Raw genomic sequence first — 27,639 nt, 5'->3', positions numbered from 1 at the left:
AGCCAGTTGGAAGATAAGTGCAATGAATCCAGCAATGATTCAGGGTGAGCGGTTTGTCAGGGAGACAGACCATCTCGAGGCTTCAGGCTTTAGATTGAGTAAATGTAATCATGTTGCAAGGAATTGTTTCATCTTCGGGTTTTAGAACCATACGGGGTTGGTTTTGGTTGCCATGGATAAGCTATGGTATGCTTAGGAATGTTGCCATGTTGTTCAAGTTATTTGGCATGTGAGGAGTGGTAAGGAGTGATTTAGAGGACGAAATCTAATTTAAGTGGGGGAGAGTTGTAACATCATGTTTATAAAATAATTAAATAGATAAAAATGGACGAACGAATAGTCACCCTAAATCCATATTATTTAGTGTGGTGTTGGTTTTGGGGAGCTGAATGCTATAATTTGGATTATTCGGGGGTTAAAAGTGTAAGTTCTGGATTTAATTTGAAAAGGATTTTAGAAGTCATCGTGTGTTTGGTAATTAATGGACTTAAATTCAAAGGATTTGAAGGCTTAGGGGGGTGGGGACTGATTGGTAATTTCAGGACCTATTATGAATGGACTTTTAGAGACATGGTTAAAGGGGAAAATTTCGGGTTCATTTTGAAAGGTTAATAGAGGGAGGGACCATTGTTATTATGGGGAGAAGTTTCAATGGGCTCGGGGTATAAGACCTGTCACCCCTGTAAACCCTAACCCTAGCGATGTGTTCCGGCCGCCACCACTTTATACGCCCCTTCGTCTCCGGCACCGTTGCCATCATCCCGTTGTCGATCAGCAAAAATCCGAGAAACTACTCCATCGGACTTCTGCCATTCTTCTCCTTCTCTTGCTTCAGTTTCTTCCATGTGAGGCCTCGTCCACCACCCGCTACTTCGCCATTGGAGTGTCACCACCACTGTCGGTGCGCCATTATTGTCGCTGTTGTTGAGGCTGAAGATGATGACAGACGTTGGGACGTCGGGAATGAAGAAGAACAACCCACCAGTCGCTATTAACGTTGGTTGTAGTGTTGCTGTGTGACAACCGTCAAATTCTGGTCAATTCAAAAGTCAAATAAAGTCAACAAGTCAAACCGGTCAACTCAACTAACCCTTGTGTACTAGGGCTTACGTTATGTAATTACTAAACAACTTGCTATTCTAATGAGAGATCATAAATCGAAAAGTGCATACATCTAGATCTCCTTAACCTAAAACTGTGGTACGTGGCGAGCCAAACCGATAAAACAATGTTGCATACTCATTGGGAGTGTGTAAGATCCTTAAACAAGGCTTAACAGGGTTTACGGACCTTGCATTGCGAAGCCGGACACTCACATTTGTCACACACGAAACCGCTCTCAATCGTTTTCACTCTATCTCTCCTTATCGAAAATCTCTCCCAAATCTCTCCAAGAATGTGAAATCTCTCCCAAATATCTCTTTATATGTGAAATCTCTCCAAGAATGTCAAATCTCTCCCAAATCTCTCTAAGTATGTGAAATCTCTCCCAAATATCTCTTTGTATGTGAAATCCCTCCAAGAATGTCAAATCTCTCCCAAATATCTCTTTGTGTGTGAAATCTCTCCAAGAATGTCAAATCTCTCCCAAATATCTCCAAGAATGTGAAATCTCTCCCAAATATCTCTTTATATGTGAAATCTCTCCAAGAATGTCAAATCTCTCTAAGTATGTGAAATCTCTCCCAAATATCTCTTTGTATGTGAAATCTCTCCAAGAATGTCAAATCTCTCCAAGAATGTGAAATCTCTCCCAAATCTCTCTCAAAAGTTCCCGTAACTTTTCGAAGTCATTCGGGTCATTCCGACCCTTAACCGGGTCAAAAACCACTTAAAACGGGGTAAAAACGAATAAAATAGGTTTAAGGACCCGAAACCCTCTTATTAGGGCCGAAGCCTCTTAGAACCCGAAAGTCCTCTTAGGGACCGAAACCAAGAGGATCGAACATCTGCTGAACCGAAAGCCTTCTCAGAACCGAACCCGAAGGGTCCTCTCAGGACCGAACCTCACACACACACCCGAACCCGAAGGCTCCTGGAACCGAACCCGAAGGTACTGTTCATTTCGGTCCATTTCGGTTCTGATGCCTTTGGACCGAGCCCTTCGCTTCCTTTCGCTTCCGGCTCAGCATCAGAGGGGACCGAACCTCGGCCAGGACCGAGAGGTCTCGCTGGGAAGCTTCTTTTCTCCCGGTTTTCGTTTAGTTTTGCGTTTTAGGCCCGTTTTTAATTGTTTTAACACGGGATTTCCACCCAAAACTTTATTTTAACATATAAGACCCCTTAATTAATGATTAATCACGTTTTTAAGGATAAAACCTTATCCAAGAAAAGTGGATGAAGTACAAAGGTGGAGTGTTGACTTTCCATTATTCTATGACACAAGTTACCACTCCCATACCCACTCCATGTCACTATTCACCATCAGCCCATACCTAGTCATTTCATGATACTTTTCCCACCTTTTTCCAACCTCACAATTGGTCAAAGGCTAGAAAAGTCTCCTCTCTCCTCACACTTCTCTCATTTTCTTATTCTTCCACCAAAGATCAAACATATTTTCTCTCTCACTTCCTCTCTCTAAAAATTCAAGATTCAAGGCTATACTCCAAGCTTTTCTTCTACCTTTGGTAAGTATTAACATCCTCCTTGTGATTATTACACTTCATTCTACTCAAATCATTGATTGCTTACACAAATATCGTCATATTTGTTGTTAGCTCCTCAAATCTTCAAGCATCTCCCAAGTGTTCTTGAGTTGAACACTTCTTTTCTCCATCATCAATCTTCTGAAATCACTCAAGGTGATTTCATACCCCTACATTTTTATGTTTTCTCATGTTTTTAGGGAGGGGGGGGGGGAATACAATTTAAAACACCAAGAACATAACTAAACTTTTCTAACAGCCTTCATCAGAAAAGTTCAACTCCATTCACGGACTGTTTTGGACAACTTAAACATTTTTGTTTTCAAAACTATTTTAGATGTAAGTATTTCCATTTCTTAGCTTTAAAATGACTACTTGCACATCTACATCCAATTTTTCTACAATTTATGGTGATTTTTACAAAACAGCCTATCTTTTCAAACATAAATCCGGACCAGTCTGTGAATATGAGCATTTTAATACAAGTTAAAGGCTTCCAAAAATCATGATAAAAATTATGAGTAAACTAGACACATTTTAGGAACTCTCAGAATTTACAGATCTAGTTTTCGACTTCGTATGATTTTTCTAAAACAGTGCAGAAAGGTTAAGAATTAGTTAACAGCTTATAACTTTCAAAACACTTTGTAACATGTTGAGCAAAGTGTTAAATCTTTGATGACTTCATATATTACATGTATTTCTTGTAGTGGTATATTTATATAATAGGAAATTACTTACTAAATTTATAAGAATCCTCCATCATAACCATTAGTACAAAACAAAGCAAGATAAACATAGCTATATTGTACTATACATTTGATTTACATAGAAAGGGTTCTTATACACCACAAATAAACATACTAAACTATAATAAGTATAGTTAGGTTGCATATACATTTCAAACATTTTGATAAACTATAATAGGTATAGTTTATGATCATTTACATTACAAAACTTTTTCACATATGAATGGGGTACATTCCAAAGTACCGGGTTTTCATATAAATGGGGTACATTGGAATGTACCGGGTTTTCATATAAATGGGGTACATTCCAAAGTACCGGGTTTTCATACAAATGAGGTACATTCCAAAGTACCGGGTCTTCATATAAATGGGGTACATTCCAACGTACCGGGTTTTCATATAAATGGGGTACATTCCAAAGTACCGGGTTTTCATATGAATGGGGTACATTCCAAAGTACCGGGTTCACATAAGATAATTATTATGATATTAAAACTATATTTCATCTAGAATTGTTAGACTTCAATTATAATCGTTGAGCGTATATGCTAGAGTCGTATAAGAATTTAGTCTCGATTGGCTTAGAATTGGTGGGACCCGCCTCATCTCCTGTTCCTCGTTGGGTTGTGGACCTAGGGCAGACCCACTATATTCAACGATTTATCTAACTTAAATCTTATATAACTTATATATGCTAGACTATTATAGGAGAAATCTACGGGTCATTCTAGGGTTCATTAACACATCATATAGGAATATTCTGTTCACACTTAACTAGAAAATATTGGATTTTCTAGAAATCAAACTCTATCGATTTTACAAGGAAAATGGTTTCTACTTCAAACAAAACTCTTATCAACTCACCAACTTAATTGTTGACACTTTTTCAAAACTACTTGTATTCTCAGGAAATCAGTGAAACAGGAAAACTTCAGCGCTTTGAGGATGGGACGTTAAACCGTCAACAATTTATTTTTGTCATCATAATGTAATTGATTTTGAAACATGTAAACATATACTTTGGTGTGACTTTTTCAATTATATTTATGATGGTTGTATTTACTTTGAGCACTATTATACATGTTGTTGTGATACTATACATGAAGTCCTCCACCCCGGGACGTTTCCGCCATCCTTGGTTTGGGGGTGTGACAGATTGGTATCGGAGCATTGTTTATAGTGAACTCAGTATATCGAACCACATAAGATATACAAACTATAAATACATTGGGACTAAAGTCTCTGATTTAAAGTTTTCAAAACAACTATACTTTTAGAAATAAATAGTTTCTTACTAAAGTATACATGCATGCATACATACTAAGGTCAGCATCATTCTAGAACAAAACAAAAGTAATGATTGTTGGATATCACAGGTAAGCTCGGGGATGTATGGTCAGTCTTTGGAGTGGCATAGCCTGATCAACTATGCTGGTCCGAGGAGTGATTAGCATATGCCCAAGAATGGTTGTGATGTGGCAACAAGTCTAAAAACTTACCAACACTACCACAATGAAATACCATAGGGGTATTTTGTGTTATTATAGTTACTTATCTGAGAACTAAATAGATTTTTATCAATAGGTCAATAAATTGCTTAGTGGATACATAAAAATTATATGTATCCAGGACGTCATAGACTTAGAATCTGTGGATCTTTGCTTTACTTCCTGTTCTCGTTGGATTGGGGATTTACAGTTAGGGTCGCTTATTCGAAGGTCTATCCTGCCCCAAATACATATGAATAGTATGCACTAAACAATGTATTGAAGTACCTGATAAAGATCATCTTATAATTCTCTAATTAGTATGTCCACTTAGTTATTTCTTATATTCCCTTTTCTCGCGAGGATATCGTGGCTAGATTCCATCCCCATGATGACCCGTACTACCCTAACCACGGCAATACTGAATGGCTCGGAGAGGAGCCAGAGAATGAGTACCCAATCCCTATGGATGGTCACCAAGCTGAAGGCTTTGCTGATGGTTCTGACTCCGACCCTGAAGTGGAGAACCTACCCCGATGGCTCTTGTTCCGAATCCTAACCCTCGTCCGGTTTTTCAAGGATCGACGCCTCCTTGGGTAGAATGCTTGGAAACCTGGAGCGAAGAGCAAGACCAACCTATGCCGTTTAGTGGAGACCAAAGCTTCTACGACATAAGCGAAGGAAGCTCAGCAGATAGAATTCTTCCAATCCTGGTCCGTAGAGTTGCCCGAAACGAGATTCAGGGCTGAACAACTCTCCATCATATCACAGAGGTCGATGCAAATGCAAGAATGCATACAATCTGCACCAATCGCCTTGAGCACACTCGTGAAAAAAAAATCTGAGAGAGACCATGAAACCCGGCTGCAAGCACTGGCTGAAACACGAACCAAAGTTATAGAACTCCGAGTACGCCAGAGGGTGTACGAAAGGCACATGCTTGATATGGAGCGGCAACTAGCTGAACTGAGGGTTCACCAGAGGGATGACCGATCCCAGTAGTAGATGCCTTACTTTCTTTCCCTGTAAAAAAAATCGTTTTTCCTATCTATGTCCTATGTGGCATTCTCTATGAAACTATCTTGTACTGTAGGAAATTTTGGTTAGGCCTTTAGGCGGCCAAAACTCTCCTGCTCCAGATGTGATGTAAGCCCCTCTACAAGGTTAATTTTTCCCCAATGGGTTACATCTTAAACATCAATGACATCGTCAGTCAGCTAAATCCTGTGTCACCCCTTGTCCAAATACTTCCATCATGCTACCATAGGAGTTTATCTGAAACCCACTCTAGTCAAGCTGTTGGACTAGAGTAACTTAGCTCCGAGATCGTTCCTAATTCTCTTTCAAAGGTTGGATCAAATTTCAAGGTTTCACTTGGATACAAAACCTACTAAACTCATGAAGTTCATTCATATGGACTTCCTTTATGAATTACATATAAGACATTCTTAAATCAGAGCATAATGCAGAAAAGTCTAATTCAATAACAACTGACTTGTCTTTGCTAGTAGAAACTTACCATCTGATCATTCTTTTGCAAACTTATGACAGAACTATGCCACCAAGGAAAAGACCCAGACCTTCCGGCAGCACAGCACCACCATCTCCAACGCCACCTCCTCAGTTTGATCCTGCAATGTTCCAAGCTGCAGTAACAGCAGCCGTGGCAACTGCAATGTCACAAATTGGTACAAATGGTGCTGGCAGTGCTAGATCTGGAGTCACAAACTCTAACCACGGGGACAGTACAGGACGCACATAGAAATGCACTTACAAGGACTTCACAAATGCAAAAACCCGATTCTTTCAATGTAAGTGGGGGCGTCATCGCACTAATTCAATGGTTCGAGAGAACCGAAGCAATCTTCGAAATCTGTGCTTGCCCCGAAGCGAGCAAAGTCAAGTACGCGACATTCACCTTCATCGGAAGAGCTTTCACTTGGTGGAACGACAGAGTTAAGTCGCTTACGCTTACAGTGCCTAACTCGTTAAGTTGGGAGGACTTAAAGAAGATGATGCTGAAAGAATATTGCTCAAGAGGCAAAGTGCAAAAGCTGGAGCAAGAATTGTGGAATCTCAGAATGGCAGGCTCTGACCTTACAACTTACACCAACCGATTCTGTGATCTAGCACTCCTTTGTCCCGCTATGGTCACCCCGGAAGACAAAAAGTTGGAGCGATACCTCTGGGGATTGTCCCCCGAAATTCAAGATAGCGTGCTGGCCTCAAGACCAACTACCTTCGACAGCGCCAAGGAGTTGGCACAACAACTCATCGACCATCGTGCCAGTCATAACACTACGACAACCACGCCAATTTTTGTTGTTCATGCTGCCACAACCCTCACCACGCCAACCCCCATGAAACAATACGCTGGAACCCTTCCGAAATGCAACAAGTGTAACTTCCATCACACTGGGGCTTGCTGGAAGATGCATTGCAAAAACTGCGACAGAGAGGGGCACACTGTCCGTTTCTGTAAGGCACCAGCACGACCCATCAATCAGGTCCCTGGCCTTGGAGTAAGCCCAGCCTGTTACAAGTGTGGAGAAACGGGACACTTTAAAAGGGATTGCCCAAGAACAAGAGATGCCAGTGGTGGTGGAAGGGTGCTTGCGATCACCGAAGGAGAGACCACCCCGGAACCCGCAAATATCAGTACGTGTTTCTAACATCGACGTTTAAATTCTAAATTTCTTTATATGTTAAATCTAGCATCGATTAAAGCATGCATAGTAGTAATGCCAAGGATTAAACTGAGAGCATAAACAATAAGAAATTCTAAGGCCATCATGTGACATCAGGCAGGTTATTCCTCACCATAATCAATTTCTTGTACTGCGAAAAGTTTCCCCCATCTTTCCTCCGAATTCTTGGATCCCCATTCAAAGTGCAAATTTCGAGACGAAATTCCCTCTAACGGGGGGGATGATGTGACAACCGTCAAATTCTGGTCAATTCAAAGTCAAATAAAGTCAACAATTCAAACCGATCAACTCAACTAACCCTTGTGTACTAGGGCTTACGTTATGTAATTACTAAACAACTCGATATTCTAATGAGAGATCATAAATCGAAAAGTGCATACATATAGATCTCCTTAACCTAAAACTGTGGTACGTGGCGAGCCAAACCGATAAAACAATTTTGCATACTCATCGGGAGTGTGTAAGATCCTTAAACAAGGCTTAACAGGGTTTACGGAACTTGCATTGCGAAGCCGGACACTCACATTTGTCACACACGAAACCGCTCTCAATCGTTTTCACTCTATCTCTCCTTATCGAGAATCTCTCCCAAATATCTCTTTGTATGTGAAATCTCTCCAAGAATGTCAAATCTCTCCCAAATCTCTCCAAGAATGTCAAATCTCTCCCAAATATCTCTTTATATGTGAAATCTCTCCAAGAATGTCAAATCTCTCCCAAATCTCTTTAAGTATGTGAAATCTCTCCCAAATATCTCTTTGTATGTGAAATCCCTCAAAGAATGTCAAATCTCTCCCAAATATCTCTTTGTATGTGAAATCTCTCCAGGAATGTCAAATCTCTCCCAAATCTCTCCAAGAATGTGAAATCTCTCCCAAATATCTCTTTATATGTGAAATCTCTCCAAGAATGTCAAATCTCTCCCAAATCTCTCTAAGTATGTGAAATCTCTCCCAAAATATCTCTTTGTATGTGAAATCTCTCCAAGAATGTCAAATCTCTCCCAAATCTCTCCAAGAATGTCAAATCTCTCCCAAATCTCTCCAAGAATGTGAAATCTCTCCCAAATCTCTCTCAAAAGTTCTCGTAACTTTTCGAAGTCATTCGGGTCATTTCGACCCTTAACCGGGTCAAAAACCGCTTAAAACGGGGTAAAAACGAATAAAATAGGCATAAGGACCCGAAACCCTCTTATTAGGGCCGAAGCCTCTTAGGACCCGAAAGTCCTCTTAGGGACCGAAACCAAGAGGACCGAACATCTGCTGAACCGAAACCCTTCTCAGTACCGAACCCGAAGGGTCCTCTCAGGACCGAACCTCGCACACACACCCGAACCCGAAGGCTCCTGGAACCGAACCCGAAGGTACTGTTCACTTCGGTCCATTTCGGTTCTGATGCCTTTGGACCGAGCCCTTCGCTTCCTACTTACCTTTGCTTCCGGCTCAGCATCAGAGGGGACCAAACCTCGGCCAGGACCGAGAGGTCTCGCTGGGAAGCTTCTTTTCTCCCGGTTTTCGTCTAGTTTTGCATTTTAGGCCCGTTTTTAATTGTTTTAACACGGAATTTTCACCAAAAACTTTATTGTAACATATAAGACCCCTTAATTAATGATTAATCACGTTTTTAAGGATAAAACCTTATCCAAGAAAAGTGGGTGAAGTACAAAGGTGGAGTGTTGACTTTCCTTTATTCTATGACACAAGCAACCACTCCCATACCCACTCCATGTCACTATTCACCATCAGCCATACCTAGTCATTTCATGGTACTTTTCCCACCTTTTTCCAACCTCACAATTGGTCAAATGCTAGAAAAGTCTCCTCTCTCCTCACACTTCTCTCATTTTCTCATTCTTCCACCAAAGATCAAACATATTTTCTCTCTCACTTCCTCTCTCTAAAAATTCGAGATTCAAGGCTATACTCCAAGCTTTTCTTCTACTTTTGGTAAGTATTAACATCCTCCTTGTGATTACTACACTTCATTCTACTCAAATCATTGATTGCTTACACAAATATCGTCATATTTGTTGTTAGCTCCTCAAATCTTCAAGCATCTCCCAAGTGTTCTTGAGTTGAACACTTCTTTTCTCCATCATCAATCTTTTGAAATCACTCAAGGTGAGTTCATACCCCTACATTTTTATGTTTTCTCAAGTTTTTAGAGGGGGGGGGATACAAGTTAAAACACCAAGAACAAAACTAAACTTTTCTAACAGCCTTCATCAGAAAAGTTCAACTCCATTCACGGACTGTTTTGGATAACTTAAACATTTTTGTTTTCAAAACGGTTCTATATGTAAGTAGTTCCAGTTCTTATCTTTAAAATGACTACTTGCACATCTCCATACGATTTTTCTACAATTTATGGTGATTTTTACAAAATAGCATGTCTTTTCAAACACAAATCCGGACCAGTCTGTGAATATGAGCATTTTAATACAAGTTAAAGGCTTCCAAAAATCATGATAAAAATTATGAGTACACTAGACACATTTTAGGAGCTCTCAGAATTTACGGATCTAGTTTTCGACTTCGTATGATTTTTCTAAAACAGTGCAGAAAGGTTAAGAATTAGTTAACAGCTTATAACTTTCAAAACACTTTGTAACATGTTGAGCAAAGTGTTAAATCTTTGACGACTTCATATATTACATGTATTTCTTGTAGTGGTATATTTATATAATAGGAAATTACTTACTGAATTTATAAGAATCCTCCATCATAACCATAATTACAAAACAAAGCAAGATAAACATAGCTATATTGTACTATACATTTGATTTACAGAGAAAGGGTTCTTATACACCACAAATAAATATACTAAACTATTATAAGTATAGTTAGGTTGTATATACATTTCAAACATTTTGATAAACTATAATAGGTATAGTTTATGATCATTTACATTACAAAACGTTTTCACATATGAATGGGGTACATTCCAAAGTACCGGGTTTTCATATAAATGGGGTACATTGGAATGTGCCGGGTTTTCATATAAATGGGGTACATTCCAAAGTACCGGGTTTTCATACAAATGGGGTACATTCCAAAGTATCGGGTCTTCATATAAATGGGGTACATTCCTGTTGGAATAGTGTCTAAGGCTGCAACTATATTAGGCAAGTATTTTACCCGATTATACATGGTCCTTTTGGGTTGCCTTCACCATAGCAACTTGACAAGATGATTTATTATGAGAGAATAGATATTATTAATATATTATGAGAATAATATAAGGAATAATAATATTGTTATTTGATTAATATAAGTCATAAATTAATTAGTATTAATTTGGTGACTTAAAGAGATTAATAAATAAGAGGGTATAAACTGTCAATTGTTTGATAGTGACACTTTGGGCTGTAATTCCTTATTGGATAGAGGATGGACGAATTCTAGGGCTTGGGATAGCCTCAAATTCGTCCAAGGCTTATCTAAGGAAAGGATCTGGATTGCTTTAAGGAAAGATTATCCAACTAGGGTTTAAGGGTGAAACCCTTGGAGCCTTACAAGTATAAATAGACCCCTAGGACAAGGGAAATCGGCACCTCTGCTAAGGCAAATAACCTCTGGCCGATTTCTAATCCCTCTCCTCTCTCTCAAATCATCCTCCTTGCTAATTGGTGTTTGTAAGCCATTAGAGGAGTGATAATTGTGACTCTAGAGCTCCAAGACAACAAGATCAAAACAAGAGATTCAAAGGTAAACTTCTAGATCTGATTTTGTATTGTTCGTATACCTAAATAGTCATTAGAAGTCTTGGATTCAAAGCATATTTAATTAGAGAAACCTAGATCCAAGCATTAGGGTTTTGCATGCGCACATAGGAAAGTTCTTATGGCTAAAACCCATCAGTGGTATCAGAGCCTAGATTGGTTTCTATTAAATTATTGCTTGTTTGTTTGAATCTTGTTTGCAAAATTCGAATTTTGTGTTTCTGTGTCATGAATTCGACGAGTCCCATGGTGGGCTCGACGAGTTGGCCTGACTTGACGAGTCCAGTTGGGAACTCGACGAGTTCGAGCGTCAGGAAGGGCCAGATTCGGGATTTTTTGATATTTATCTTATGGAAACTTGCCTTTATCATATTAGATCAACCCTAATCCGATTTTTTGATATATATATGACTATAATCTTGATCTAATTAAAGATATTTATCAACTAATAAAATATTTAATTTCCTTATGTGATAATTAATTAATTATTTTGATTAAATTGGTAATTATCTTGCAAGAAATCTTTAAATAAATCAAATATGGATAATTATGGAATTAATTGTTAATTAAGATTATTTGTTATTTGATCCTCCATGTTTTAAATGTTTAAAACTTGTCCTCAAGTTTTGAAATTTATGTTTTGTGATTAAAAGTTTTAATTTAGACAATTTAAATTTGAAACCCTAGAATTTTACAAGTTTAAAATACAACCCTATATTAATATAATATTACAAGATTAATATATATATATATATATATATATATATATATATATATGTATGTATGTATAACTAAAATGCTAGTCTTACCGTTAGTAGGCCTCATTCACGAAGCCAATCTATAAGGTGGGTATAAGGTTGCGGCCTATAAAATGGCGCTTAATAGGTGTACACTCACACCCACCGCTTGCTTGATCGGTGGAGGGTCGTTAGCCGAACGGGTAGGATAGGGCAACCTCATCCTCTCATTAAAAGTATAATATGAAATACAAAGTAACTACAGGTTTTTCAAAAATTTCCCAATCTTAGTTACTTTAGGAAAAGTGAATTGATGCAATCCCATGAAATTACCCTTTGCACCTTGCTAAGAAGTTAGTGGAGCGTGTGTGGTTTACCGGCACACTAATTGGTTCTAAGCGAAGGTGGCAAAGGGTGATTCATTGTTTATCATAGTTCGATGGAGCGTGTGTGGTTTACCGGCACATCAAATGGGTGATCGTTACAATGAAGGCACCATGTGAATTTGCAAGGTAATTCACACCCGCTTTGTGATCCTCGGTATCCCAGTCAAAAACAAGAGGGGCATATCGAGATTTAAGCATGCCATTGAAATGTTTCAATGAATCTCATCTAAACCTAGGAATTCTCAAATTCGTTTAGAACTTAAAGTTAGGTTATCATGGTGGAGAATTAGTGAATCGTCATTCACTTACCTTCAAATTGTTTGCATGTTAGATTACGACATCCCTTTTCTAATATGTAAATATTGTTGTTGGATCCTAGCCCTAATTTTTCTTATTGGGTGATAATTAGGGATTCATATTCTAATCTATCCTTGTCCTTTCTATTTGTAGATGTCGAACGCGAACAACGTTGCTGCTAGTTCTTTCACATTGATGAGCCTTTGTCAAAAGGTCACTTTCGATGGAACGAACTTCAGCGAATGGATAAGATACATTCGCACTATTGCTCGCTATGAGGATAAGGAGTATGTCCTCGATGAGAAGCTCGAGAAAATCAACCCTGAAATCGCTACTCCGGCTGAAATGACCGCTTTTGAAACTCACGAGCGAGATGCAACGAAGGTACATTGCATCATGATAGCCACTATGAACTCCGAATTCCAAAAGTCCTATGAGGACATGTACCCGTATGAGATGCATCAAGACTTATTGGAGAGATACCACCAAAACGCGAGACAAGAGCGTTATGAGATTTTCACTAACATGATTTCCGCTAAGATGGGTCATGGAGAGTCTCTTATCGTGCACCTACAAAAGATGCAAAGGTATGTCGACCGTCTTCGCAAGTTAAATGTTGACTTTGGGGAAGACTTGGCGATCGACATGTTGCTTCACTCTTTGCCTCCAAGCTACAATCAATTTAGGATGACCTACCACATGAACAAAGAGGAGGTCACCCTAAGCAAACTCCAAGGTCTCATGAGGGTCGCTGAGAGCAACTTCAAGGACAAGTCTGTTGCACCAACTCCCAATCCACCCGCTGCTCCTGTCTTGGATATTGGACAAGGAAAGGGAAAAAAGAGGAAGGCTTCGTCTAAGAACTATCGCAAGGTTAAAGCCCGAGATGGTGCCTCTTCTAGTGGGACCAAAGTTGATCCTGCTAAGCCCTGCGCTAACCCAAAGGAGGCAGAGTGCCACCACTGCCACAAGATAGGACATTGGAAGAGAAGCTGCCCAGAGTACCTACAAGCCATCAAGGAAGGAAAGATCAAGCCGTCTTTCGCAGGTATATACACAATTAAATCTAACGATTCATCTCATGCTATTTCTTGGGTTCTTGATACCGGTTGTGGTTACCACATTTGTTCTAATGTGCAGGGACTAAGAAGAAATAGGGATGTGGAGGCTGGAAGAATAAATCTAATCATGGGGAACAGAAGATCGTCGCTTGTGACCAAGATTGGAGTGTATTCTTTAGTGCTTAGAAATGGTTTAAGTTTAGATTTGAACAATTGTTGCTATTCGCCAGAAATGGCTAGAAACATCATTTCATTTCATGGTTTGTTTAGACAAGGTTTTAGATTTTCTTTTAATAATGAGAATGGTTCTATTTTGGCTTATCTAAATGGTGTCATTTATTTTGAAGCTATACCATGTAATGGAATTTATGAAACTGTTATGATTGTTGATAACTTAGGAAATGATGTTTTAAACATAGATTCTTCCAATAGTATGGATAGAGCATCCTTGTGGCATTGTCGTCTTGGACATGTCAACAAGAAGCACATAGCCCAACTCCAAAAGGATGGAGTGTTGGAGTCATTCGACCTTAGGGAAGATGACACGTGCGAGTCTTGTTTACTTGGAAAGATGACTAAGTCACCCTTCACAAGTACGTGTGAAAGGGGTGAGGGTCTATTGGACCTAATACATACCGATGTATGTGGACCGTTTAGATCAACCACAAAGGATGGGAACCGCTTCTACGTGACTTTTACCGATGACTATAGTAGATATGGGTATATCTATTTAATCAAGCAAAAGTCGGAAACTTTTGAAAAGTTCAAAGAGTTCAAGAATGAAGTGGAGAATCAATTGGGAAGGAAAATCAAGATGCTTCGATCCAATCGAGGAGGAGAGTACCTAAGTCGTGAATTCCACGACTATCTCAAGGAGTGTGGAATAGTTTCACAATTGACGCCTCCTAGGACACCGCAGTTGAATGGTGTGGCAGAAAGGCGTAATCGAACCTTATTGGATATGGTTCGCTCTATGATGAGTCGTGCTTCACTATCAATCTCTTTTTGGGGGTATGCCTTAGAGACTACCACCCATATCCTTAACTGAGTCCCTACTAAGAAGGTTGCCAAAACACCTCACGAGATGTGGACAGGGAAAGCTCCCTCGTTAGCACATATCAAGGTTTGGGGTTGCGAGGCTTTCGTAAGACGAGATACTCACGACAAGCTCGAACCTCATAGTGAGCGATGCATTTTCATCGGCTTCCCGCAGAAATCCTTTGGATATCTCTTCTATAGACCGAAGGACAATGTTGTCTTCGTTGCGAGGAGAGGAGTTTTCCGAGAGCGAGAACTCATAGGCCAAGGAGACAGTGGGAAGCAAATCGAGCTTGAGGAGATTCAAGAGTCGATAGATGAAGGAACCTCTACCGCTGGCACTCAACCCGAGGAGGAAACTCCGGTTGAACCGATCGACGAGTCCTTACCTCTTAGACGTTCCGAAAGAGTTAGAGTTCAACCCCAGTTTTATGGTTTTCATATTACTACCGAAGGGGACACGTATATTAGTGATGGTACACTAATAAACCTTGATGAACCTAATAGTTATAAGGAAGCCATGGCAGGCCTGGAGTCTGCGAAATGGAAAGAGGCAATGGATAGCGAGATCCAATCCATGTATGATAACCAAGTTTGGAATTTGGTTGATAATGTGCCCGGACGTAAGACCGTTGGGTGCAAATGGATCTTCAAGAAGAAGACCGACGTGGATGGAAACATACACACATATAAAGCACGATTGGTTGTGAAGGGCTTTACTCAAACTCCCGGAGTTGACTATGATGAGACCTTCTTACCAGTTGCGAAGATAAAATCTATTAGAGTGATGCTTGCTATTGCCGCATTTCATGATTATGAGATTTGGCAAATGGATGTCAAGACCGCTTTCCTTAACGGAAAGTTGGTTAAGGATGTTTACATGGCTCAGCTAGAGGGGTTTGTGGACCCGAAGCATCTGAATAGAGTGTGTAATCGTGAGAAGTCCATTTATGGACTTAAGCAAGCATCTCGCAGATGGAATCTTTGCTTCGATGAGAAAGTCAAAGAGTTTGGATTTGTACGAAGCGAAGATGAATCGTGTGTATATGTCAAAGCCAGTGGGAGTATAGTAAGCTTCCTCGTTCTATATGTCGATGACATATTACTCATAGGAAACGACATCCCGACTCTGCAGGAGGTTAAGTCCTGGCTCAAGAAGTGCTTCGCTATGAAGGACCTCGGAGAGGCTTCTTACATTTTGGGAATAAGGATAGTAAGAGAGATAAGTAAGAGACTAATAGGACTTAGTCAGAACACTTACTTAGAGAAGGTACTAAAACGTTTTAGTATGGAAAACTCGAAGAAGGGAGAATTACCGATACAAAGTAATGCCAAGTTGAGTAAGACTCAAAGTCAGAGTACCGAAGCTGAAATAGCAGAAATGAGCCGAGTACCATACGCTTCCGCAGTTGGCTCAATCATGTACGCTATGACTTGTACTCGCCCTGATGTAGCCTTTGCTTTGAGCATGGTTAGCAGATATCAAGGGAACCCTGGCAGAGCCCATTGGATTGCGATGAAAAATATCCTTAAGTACCTTCGGAGGACGAAGGAATGGTTCTTAGTCCTCGGAGGGAGTGATGACTTGAAGGTGCGAGGGTATAGTGACACCAACTTTCAGACCGACAGGGACAACTACCATTCGCAGTCGGGCTGGGTCTTTACCCTGAATGGAGGAGCAGTGACTTGGAAAAGTTCCAAACAAGAAACCGTAGCTGATTCAACGTGCGAATCAGAGTACATTGCAGCGAGTGAAGCGTCGAAGGAGGCTATATGGTTGAAGAACTTCATCGGTGACCTTGGAGTTGTACCTGCCATAAAGGAGCCCATGGAGATTTTCTGTGATAATGAAAGAGCGGTTGCCTTGACCAAGGAACCAAGGGATCATGGTAGATCTCGACATATCGACAGAAAATATCACTTTATTAGACATCGTGTAGAAGAAGGCCAACTCGTAGTGAAGAGGATATCATCGGAGGATAACCCAGCAGATCCGCTTACGAAGGGACTGAGTAGGGTTAAGCACTTGCAGCATGCTAGGAGTATTGGGCTGAAGGATGATATTAGCATAGATTAGATAGTATTAGAAACGTGTAATAGATAAATGTAATTAACATTTGATGATTAAATAAAGGAGTTTTATTTATGAGTAATGCTACTGTCTTATGTTAATTGTTTAACTATTGTTTCATTTTTGCATGTTTTGACTTCCAGAATAATTGAATTTATTAAGAATAATCGAATTATTCAAATTGTCCACAATCGTTCATATGTTGGAAGTAGATATGAATGAAGATTGTCGTGAATTGGTGCGTAGATTGTCTAAATGGTATTAGACATAGCAAAAGATTGATGCGACGTTCATGAGTGCTTATGAACTGGTTTTAAGCATTGGAACAAACCTGCGCTTGCTGGAATCACCTTATGGAATATGATATAAAAGGGTGATCGCAAGACGATAATATCATATAGTCTTAAAACCTAGATATATGGTTTGTTATTTGTTAATTGGTTGTACATTGATAATGTGAAAACGCATCAGTAACTCGGTGTTATAAAACGCATTGTTGTGTATAGTTGATTAATGAATAAGTAAATGCATATAAGTCGAAGTTTATCTGTAACTTTTATCCTAAGAAGGTAAAAGCAATATCTCGGCTGCTCGATGATTTGATTTGACTTATGTGCCGGGCCTGGTCAGAATTGAATTGATGTGTTCAATTAAGTTCTATGTCAAATAAATCGGAGATCGAGAAACTAAAATGCTAGACTAATCATTCCATAGAATTGTCAGCATGATATCTTACAGAGGACTGTACGATCCCTTATCTAAAGGACAAAATTGATTAGATCAGAGTTTGACAGCGTCTTTGAGATCTACGATTACAAATCGAATTGTACTTGTGCATATAGTTACTAGACTTATCCAAGTGGGAGACTGTTGGAATAGTGTCTAAGGCTGCAACTATATTAGGCAAGTATTTGACCCGATTATACATGGTCCTTTTGGGTTGCCTTCACCATAGCAACTTGACAGGATGATTTATTATGAGAGAATAGATATTATTAATATATTATGAGAATAATATAAGGAATAATAATATTGTTATTTGATTAATATAAGTCATAAATTAATTAGTATTAATTTGGTGACTTAAAGAGATTAATTAAATAAGAGGGTAGAAACTGTCAATTGTTTGATAGTTACACTTTGGGCTGTAATTCCTTATTGGATAGAGGATGGACGAATTCTAGGGCTTGGGATAGCCTCAAATTCGTCCAAGGCTTATCTAAGGAAAGGATTTGGATTGCTTTAAGGAAACATTATCCAACTAGGGTTTAAGGGTGAAACCCTAGGAGCCTTACAAGTATAAATAGACCCCTAGGGCAAGGGAAATCGGCACCTCTGCTAAAGCAAAGAACCCCTGGCCGATTTCTAATCCCTCTCCTCTCTCTCAAATCATCCTCCTTGCTAGTTGGTGTTTGTAAGCCATTAGAGGAGTGACAATTGTGACTCTAGAGCTCCAAGACAACAAGATCAAAACAAGAGATTCAAAGGTAAACTTCTAGACCTGATTTTGTATTGTTCGTATACCTAAATAGTCATTAGAAGTCTTGGATTCAAAGCATGTTTAATTAGAGAAACCTAGATCCAAGCATTAGGGTTTTGCATGCGCACATAGGAAAGTTCTTATGGCTAAAACCCATCAATTCCAACGTACCGGGTTTTCATATAAATGGGGTACATTCCAAAGTACCGGATTTTCATATGAATGGGGTAAATTCCAAAGTACCGGGTTCACATAAGATAGTTATTATGATATTAAAACTATATTTCATCTACAATTGTTAGACTTCAACTATAATCGTTGAGCGTATATGCTAAAGTCGTATAAGAATTTAGTCTCGATTGGCTTAGAATTGGTGGGGCCCGCCTCATCTCCTGTTCCTCGTTGGGTTGTGGACCTAGGGCAGACCCACTATATTCAACAGGTTATCTAACTTAAATCTTATATAACTTATATACGCTGGACTATTATAGGAGAAATCTACAGGTCATTCTCGGGTTCATTAACACATCATATAGGAATATTCTGTTCAAACTTAACTAGAAAATATTGGATTTTCTGGAAATCAAACTCTATCGATTTTACAAGGTAAACGGTTTCTACTTCAAACAAAACTCTTATGAACTCACCAACTTAATTGTTGACACTTTTTCAAAACTACCTGTATTCTCAGGAAATCAGTGAAACAGGAAAACTTCAGCGCTTTGAGGATGGGACGTTAAACCGTCAACAATTTATTTTTGTCATCATAATGTAATTGATTTTGAAACATGTAAACATATACTTTGGTGTGACTTTTTGAATTATATTTATGATGGTTGTATTTGCTTTGAGCACTATTATACACGTTGTTGTGATACTATACATGAAGTCCTCCACCCCCGGACGTTTCCGCCATCCTTGGTTTGGGGGTGTGACATGCTGCCCTGTCGCCGCCCGTTTCCGTTGAAGACAAGGTTGTCACCAATTTCTCGTGGATGGATTAGTCGGAGGTGCCGTTCGTGTCCGTGTATTGTTGTTCCTCTGTGAGCTGCTGCCAAATGTGGTGACCGTCGATGGTGTTGTGACTATTGCCGTTAGTGTTGCTGCCACTCTCTACCACCGCCGCCGTACGCCACCTGGTGGGTGGCTGGGTTTTGTTGCGAATGGGAAGCGTGTGTGTGTGCTTTGTTGGCCGTAATTCTTAAGAACAACCACCAGCACCACCACTGTGAGGTGGTGGCTGCCACAATGTACCACCACCGGCCACCACAAGGGTGGTCGTGTGTGTTTATGTTAGTGAGTGTGTGTGTATTGGGATTTGTGTTGTAATTTGTAATTAGTGCTAGTGTAATCAAAAGAAAAACTCAAAACCACTACCGTGAGGTGGTGGTTGCCGCTTCCTGCCGCCACCAGTCACCATGTTGGGTGGCGGTGTGCTTTAGCTTGTGATTAGTTTGTTTTTGTGATGCTTGGACATAATCAGACTAGAGCCATAACCACCACCGTGAGGTGGTGGTCGCTGCCGTGAGCCGCTATTGACTACCACTACCCAAGGTGGTAGTGGGTGGTGCCTGACTTAGTAAAACCCTAATTGTCCTAATGAAACCCTAATAGGCCTAAGGACTAATCTTTTGGGCCTAATTGGATTGTGTTGGGTTGGAAACCCTAATTAGGGTTTGGAAAACCCTAATTTTGGAAATGTGTATTTTGGATTTATCGGGACCCGCGTTTGGACCATTGGATTTGGGAGTTTGAATTAATCCCAACCACATTATATGATTGACCCAATAGATTGATGGAATTAATGAATTATGTCCGTAATGGGTTAAGTAAGAAACACTTAACCCTAATCGTCATTTTATGCGAAAACCCTAATCTTGGTTGGGCCTTTCTATTGAGTTTTGGTGATTGGGAATCATATGGACTAAGAATATATGGATGGGCCTTAGGGTAAGGCCCATGTGAGGGTTTTGGGCCTAATTTGGAAATTTGGGCCATAGATGGGTCATAACTAGGCCTTGAGGATTATGAGAGGTTAGGTCATTAGAATACCAAGTGGTTAGACTAGACTAAATGGTTGGGCCTTAAGATAAGCCCGTGTAGAGTTTTGGGCCCAATTTGGAAAATTGGGCCATGTATTGGGCTTTGGTCCATACTTTGACTTTTGGGTCTTTGGATTGGGCCTTGGACTGAATAAAGTTAGGGGAAGAGTAGTCTTTTTACCCCAAGCATGGACTTATGGTTACGTAATGGAACCCAATTATTAATTAGGTGTCGTTTTTATGTTAACAGTTCGGGAACCTGTCAACCAGCAACTAGAGTTTTATCTGCGGGACTTTAGCTATGCGAGGTGAGTCTCCTCACCATATCAATGGGTCTAAGGCACCAAGGTCGGCCCATTTTATGATCTGTGGTAAACTAGTTGATGTAGTGTTATGTGGCATGTTAGGAGGTATGTTAGTCGCATGTGTGTTATACTTGTATGGAAGACAATGGGAGAGCCCATGGCACTTGGATGTAAGTCTATGTGGAGAGCCCATGGATTTCCTATTAAAGACCATGAGGGGAGCCCATGACACTTGAATGTAAGACCATATGGAGAGCCCATGGCTTTCCTATTAAAGACCATGGGGGATCCCATGACACTTGGATGTAAGACCATGTGGAGATCCCATGACTTTCCTATTAAAGACCATGGGGGGGGGGGTGAGGGGGGAGCCCATGACACTTAGGTGTAAGACCATGCAGGGAGCCCATGACATCCTGGAGTAAGACCCTAGGGGAGCCCACAACATCCTTATATGTTTATATGCTTGGATTGCGTATGCCAGTTGATTATGTGACATGTGGTACGATAGTTGTTTATGACAGTATGTGATATGCTAGTTGTCTTTGTGATACTTGCATGGAAGACACCGGGGGGAGCCCGAGGCAGTTGGATATCAGACCATGTGGGGAGCGCATGACAATCCTTATATGTTTATATGCATGACTTAGGTGATTGTTATGGTTTATGTAGCTTCTATAGCTAATACAGATTATGTGATTATGTGGATTGTGTGGGTATGCTCTGGGGAACTCACTAAGTTTCGTGCTTACAGTTTTGTTTATGGTTTTAGGTATCATTGTTTTGGAAAGGAAGGGCTCAGCTTGATCGCAACACACACCCGTGTTTTCAGCATTACGTAATTTTAGGACGAACTCCAATGAATGTTTTACTTAATGATGATTTGAAATGTTTGAAATAAATGGTATCAATGTTTTAACAATATTAAAAATGAACTTTTTACCGTTGATTTTTAGGTCGTTACGATATGGCTAACGCTGATAAATTATTACGGAATTAGGGCAAAATTAAAATAAAATATAAAATGCATTTTGGGGTTTTAGGGCTTATTATTTATTTATTCACCTATTTTAATTAATTTATTTATTTTATTTTAAACGAAATATTACAAGGGAAAAACAAAGACTTGGTCGTGTATATCATCCATGATTTTATTTGGTTTGATGATTTTGGAGTAAATTACACAAATGGTCCCTATGGTTAGGGGTAATTTGCGCGCTTAGTCCCTAACTTATTTTTTTAACTCGGAAGGTCCCTACTGTTTGTTTTTGTTACGCGCTTGGTCCCTACTTTTTGTTTTTGTTACGCGTTCGATCCATGTCTAACCTAAAAAGACTATTATTTCAATGTGGAAAAATGATGGGGTGGATAAGGTAAGATGAAGGGGATGGGTTTGGGGTGTGTTTATTTAAATAAATTAAAAAATCAAGGGCAAAATAGTCTTTTTAGGTAAGATAGGGACCAAGCACGTAACAAATACAAACAATAAGGACCTTACGAGTTAAAAAAATAAGTTAGGGACCAAACTTGCAAATTACTCTAAACCATACGGACCATTCGTGTAATTTACTCATGATTTTGGGACTAATATATGATAATGATTTCTTGGAACTTGTTTTGTAAACTTAGGGATTTTAGGATGTTTTTAAAAATGAAATTTTTTCCATGATTTTTGGGATGTTACAAAGAAGAGCCAACGTCAACATTAAAATTTACGTTATGCAATTGGTACTCAAAATTCTAACATACCATATATCATAACAAAGAAATCATACTTAACCTGATGGAGTAATTTAAAGATGGACCGATTCAAAAAGATGATTCATATAAGAAGAAGAAATTATTAACTGATGGACCGATTCAAAAAGATGATTAAGATAAAAAGAAGAAATTAAGCATTTTTTAATGATAACTAAAAGAGACAATAAAAAAGTAAGAAACGATGATATCAAAAGATTAACAGGATACCCACAAATACGATGGTAATTAAAAAATGATTTAAGAGGAGACAAAAGTATTTAACAACATTTGATTCACCTATTGTTGGCTAACTGATACGTACTTAGAATTGTAATCCAAAACCCAACGTTATCATCATTATCATTATCATCGATTTGCTTCTAGTTGCCACTATAATAATCATCTTGATAAGAAAAACCACCGTTTGCATGTTGCATGTCATATTCCAAATCTATCGTGTGAAAAAAAAAATAAAGATTAAATATCAAAATTACTTTTAACAACTTATTAAATTAAAACAAAAATCTATTATAAGAGCATCTTTAACTCATTCTTATTTTGGTTATTTCCCTCATTTTCCTCAATTATTCTCCAACTCATCCCCATTTATTCCTCCATTTTAGAGAATATAAATAATATTACACCAAATATGGTGTTATATAATTCATTTATCTCAAAATGAGGATTAACTTTGTGTTGTCGGTTTTAGTCTTTTTGTTTATATATTTATATATTTCTAATTTATTTTTACCTACTAATTATGATTTAAATGTAATATTTAATACTTATAATATTTTGTTATATATTAAATTATATTAACTAATTATAAATATAAAGTTTGTGTTTTGTTCATCAAATTCTTCTAAAAAGTTAAATACATATTGAATTTTTAAAAAACAATAACATATTTTACAAAAACTTATAAATATGTTATAAATATAATGTTATTTATTTAATATTATTATAATGAAAAAAATATAGATTATATTTTTGTTAAAACCAAATTAATAAAAAATGTGTTTGACGATCTATATAAATTGGAAGAATAGAGTATACTTTTTAGGGTAAAAAATTGGATAAAAAGTATAATAAGGTTGGAGATGAAACATTATTTATTTTATTTTTATTCTATTTTTGTGGAAAAAAAATATAAATGGGTTGAAAATGGTTTAAAGAGACATTCAAAATTTTCAGTACGTCAATAATCGTCATTACCTTATTGATTTTAATTGATTTAAATCTGTAGTTTTGGTGGTATATTAAATGGCCGAAAATAATGACATGTAAAAAAGATTCAAATTTAATGAAATAAAAGTAAGTTGGTAATTCAACTATAAGATTAGAAACATTTTGAAGAAGCATGTGATAAACATTGATTCATTTATTATAATACAAATATTCAAAACTACAATTAAAAAGATAAATAAATCACATACCTAAATCATAAAACATTAACAGTTTTGATGATGACAATCTCTAACCAAGACATTATTACATCTAACATGTTCTATCCATTCAAAATTTAATGATATAATTTTGAAGGTAATAAATTAAGATTTAACGGGTCAAAAGATGCAACCAAATATATTCAAAAGTTTATCCTGCAAAAAAAGTAATGCTAATATTTTAATGATCAGGATTTCTAATAGCATATATTAATATAATAATAGTAAAATGATAACAATATTTTATTGAAATAAAAGATATTAAACGTAAATTGGTAATTTAATTTCAAAATTAATGTGAAAAAAATTGATTTATTAGAATAGGATAAAGTCATCCAGCTGGTCAAAACAAAATCCCACTTGTTCTTCTCCGAGTCCAACACGAGTCATCTAATGACGTAAAGAGTCCTCCCTGCATACTTCTTTCAATTCAAGATTCTGTTTTTCTTTTCAAATTCAAGAACAATCTTTATCTTTATCCGATTATATATTCATGAAACAATCGTTTCAATTCAAATTTCTGTTTCTCTGTTTTTCATTGGATTCATCTCGAATTTCTCAAGTAAGCTTCTTTCACTTCTGGAATACACACAATACTCTGTGTCAGATTGCAATGCTTATTCATAAATCATAACTCAATTCATTGTTCTTGATTATTCGTTTCGTGTATATGTATGTGTTCTCATTCTCGATTAATGTCTTTCTTCTAAAACCAAAGTGCAACCAATCGCGCTCATACTTCCTTCAATTCAGGGCGCCAACTGGAATGTGCAAATTTGACAACGAAGACGACACAAAATTCTGAAACTTCTCTCTCTGGCTTTCGAGGTTCGTAATATCGCAAATAAACCCAGAAGATCAAATGCATAGCAATACGATTTAGGTTTATCCATGTGTCGATTTTATGAATTTTTTTATCTGTTTATTGTTTCTGCGATTGAAAACCCTAGGTCAATTTTCATAAAAGAATTTCAATTTTACATTTTTCTATCATTTCGCTTCAATGGGAGATTATCCCTTCAAGATGAGTTAAACCCTGTCTTTGAGTTATATGCGACTATTTTCCCAATCATCACGAAGTTCTCAATTGCTAAATTTATGCAACTTCTTTTCATTTACTCACTTGATTTCAACGATTGTTTGTAGAAAAAATGTCCACCGGAAATCACAGAAGGATTTCCCCAGAAGAAGTTCAGAATGTACGTTTTTTGATTCTTGATTGCGTTTATTTACTACTTTCAATCTTTGAAATTCAATGATCATAATCTTTTTTTTATGGGTATATTTGAATTTAGGTAAAAAATCAAATAGAACAATGTCTGTGGAATTACATGAACAAGAAACAAGCGATGGATATTCTCTATCAGAAACAAAACATCGAACCTATCTTTACAAAGCTTGGTATATATCGCAATTTGAATTAATTTTTTTCATAAAATTTTCATGATTATATAACTTATAACTACTTAATTTCAGTTTGGGAGAGGCTTGAAGAAGAAAATCAAGATTTCTTCAAGACTTACTATCTCAAGTTAGCGTTGAAAAATCAAATAACGCAATTTAACGATCTGCTTTATCAACAAGCTGTAGCTGATTTAAATCAAGCGAATAACCCACATGGAGTTGCGTGTAATGGATCTCATTTACATGGAAGTAATTTTGGTTTCCATCAAGGAGTGAATCATAATAATGTGCCGGAAAATGTTGCCGTGAAGGCGGAGAACATGCAGCAGTACAATTTTCCGGCGGTGGTGCAGGGTGGGTTAAATGGTGGTGGACCGTTTGTACAGTCGGTGATGCAAAATGGTCCGGTGAATATGGCGGTGGGTACTCAGAACGGGAATGGGGTTGCAGTCGGTGGGCCTGAAGGGTATTTTGGTAATTCGAGGTTTTTCTATCAGGCGACTCATGTCAATGGCAATGTCAATGGCAATGGCAATGGAATGGAATCACATCATGACGTTTCATCATTCGGAAACAATGGCAATGGAATGGAATCACATCATGACGTTTCGTCATTCGGAAACGCGGATTCCATTCCGGTTTCATATCGGTTAAATGGAACAGTTATGGATGAGGCTCATTCATCTCGTCAACTTTTGCGACAATTTGGTCAACCGGAATCGAGAGGTGACTTTACTCTCTCTCTCTCTCTCTCTCTCTCTCTCTCTCTCTCTCTCTCTCTCTCTCTCTCTCTCTCTCTCTCTCTCTCTCTCTCTCTCTCTCTCTCTCTCTGTTGATTTTTATGTGTTGTTTTTCAGGAGAAAACAGCAGAGTTGGCAATATATCAAGAAACTTTGATTTTCAGAATTTTGGGAGAGATTCGTAGAACAATAAGAGTCAATAAACTAAGGTAATGATTGTAATTGTCACTCCTTGATTTTGAAAAAATTAAAAAGTTTTTAGTCAAGACACTTGTTTTTAAACTTATGAATGTGTAACAAAAGATAGGTCTGGGATTTAATAAATTAGAAATTGATAGGTCAATTGAAGAAAAAAATTACAAAAATGACCACATTTTTAATTACATTTAACTTATTATATAAAAAAATACATGTATTAGTTTTAGTAAATCACATCATTTAAAAGATTTTGTTAATACATTGAAAGTGATATAGTGTTGGGTATTATTTGATATTACTCTATTTTAAGTTATAAAAGAAAACAAATTTATTTTAATTTTTGTAAGGAAAATTGATGGGTTAAATTAATTATTCTTTTTAATTTGATATTTGTAGAAAAATATAAGTTGTATAAACAAATAAGTTACTTATTTATTTATCTATTTTTTTTTTTTGTTGCTGCAGGTGGTCAATTGTAAATACTAAATACAAATCTTTGTAAATAGTAATGGAAGGAAAGGATTATGCGTTTCAAGTATTGTAGATATAACGAGATCAAAGACTTTGTAATCATTGTTTGGTACTTGATATTACAATAAAAATAAAATCGTTACGAAAGTTAGAAAATCTAACATGTTCGTTTTTTAGTTAGTTAAAATATAGTAATTTTATGAAAGATAAAACCAAATATAATAATAGCAGCTTTTATAACTCACAATTTTATTTGAAATTTTAGTATAATTACCACATACGTTTTTTTTTTCCCCTCAGATTTATATAACAAGATTTGTTTAGTTGTATACATTAAAAGAAAAAATGGATATAAAATGTAACATAACAATAAAAACACAAATAGTACCCTCGTAATGCAAATGCGAGTACATATTAAAAACAATAAAAACACAAATCTACTCGAATCTAAAATCGTCTTCAATGTTTTATTCGTGCAACTTTATTTCAATCTTGATTATCTTATGTTTACATGGTTCAATAATTATTAAATTTAAAGTAAATTATATAAATAGTTCACTTGGTTTTGGAATAAATTACATGTTTTATTTTTATCTTTTGACAAAAAATTATTAACAAGTGTACTTTGTAAAATACCGTATTTTCAAACTAACTATAAAAAACGTCATGTGACCGGACTTTATGGTTTCGAAACCTTGCAAGAACGGTCATTCTAACGTTAAAACTAACTTTTCATCTGTTTTTTTTTTTATGAAAAGACAAATTTACCCTTCAACCAAATCAACAATATATAACAAAATTCAAGGACCATTTGTGAAATTTTGAAATTATATATATATATATATATATATATATATATATATATATATATATATAGAGAGAGAGAGAGAGAGGGAGAGAGAGAGTCAAGA

General features: G+C 37.4%; 1 protein-coding gene across 2 annotated transcripts; it reads left to right on the top strand.

Annotated features, from left to right (window-relative positions):
• The first annotated feature begins 24,303 nt into the window (after positions 1–24,303).
• On the top strand, positions 24,304–26,884 carry LOC145090446 (uncharacterized). 2 transcript variants are annotated; one of them, XM_079028647.1, is made up of 7 exons: positions 24,304–24,477; positions 24,669–24,743; positions 25,062–25,114; positions 25,211–25,316; positions 25,392–26,045; positions 26,177–26,268; positions 26,723–26,884. In XM_079028647.1, exons 3-6 carry the CDS (start codon positions 25,067–25,069, stop codon positions 26,242–26,244), a joined length of 876 nt encoding a protein of 291 aa, XP_078884773.1. In that variant the 5' UTR covers positions 24,304–24,477; positions 24,669–24,743; positions 25,062–25,066; the 3' UTR covers positions 26,245–26,268; positions 26,723–26,884. The 2 variants fall into 2 exon arrangements, with proteins under 2 accessions (XP_078884773.1, XP_078884772.1); XM_079028646.1 differs by having other exon boundaries at positions 24,634–24,743.
• The last annotated feature ends 755 nt before the right edge of the window (positions 26,885–27,639 follow it).

This window comes from Lactuca serriola, chromosome 2, assembly GCF_051521515.1.
Source record: "Lactuca serriola cultivar US96UC23 chromosome 2, Lser_US96UC23_V15, whole genome shotgun sequence".
NCBI classification, from domain to species: Eukaryota; Viridiplantae; Streptophyta; class Magnoliopsida; order Asterales; family Asteraceae; genus Lactuca; species Lactuca serriola.
This window is presented reverse-complemented; position numbering and strand designations above follow the sequence as displayed.

Bases quoted from the DNA above. Each gene is read 5' to 3' on its own strand.
- LOC145090446 (XM_079028647.1), top strand. From the start codon at position 25,067: ATGTCCACCGGAAATCACAGAAGGATTTCCCCAGAAGAAGTTCAGAAT. The intron at 25,317-25,391 runs GTATATATCGCA...ACTTAATTTCAG, and splicing joins ACCTATCTTTACAAAGCTTG to TTTGGGAGAGGCTTGAAGAA. The intron at 26,046-26,176 runs GTGACTTTACTC...GTTGTTTTTCAG, and splicing joins TGGTCAACCGGAATCGAGAG to GAGAAAACAGCAGAGTTGGC.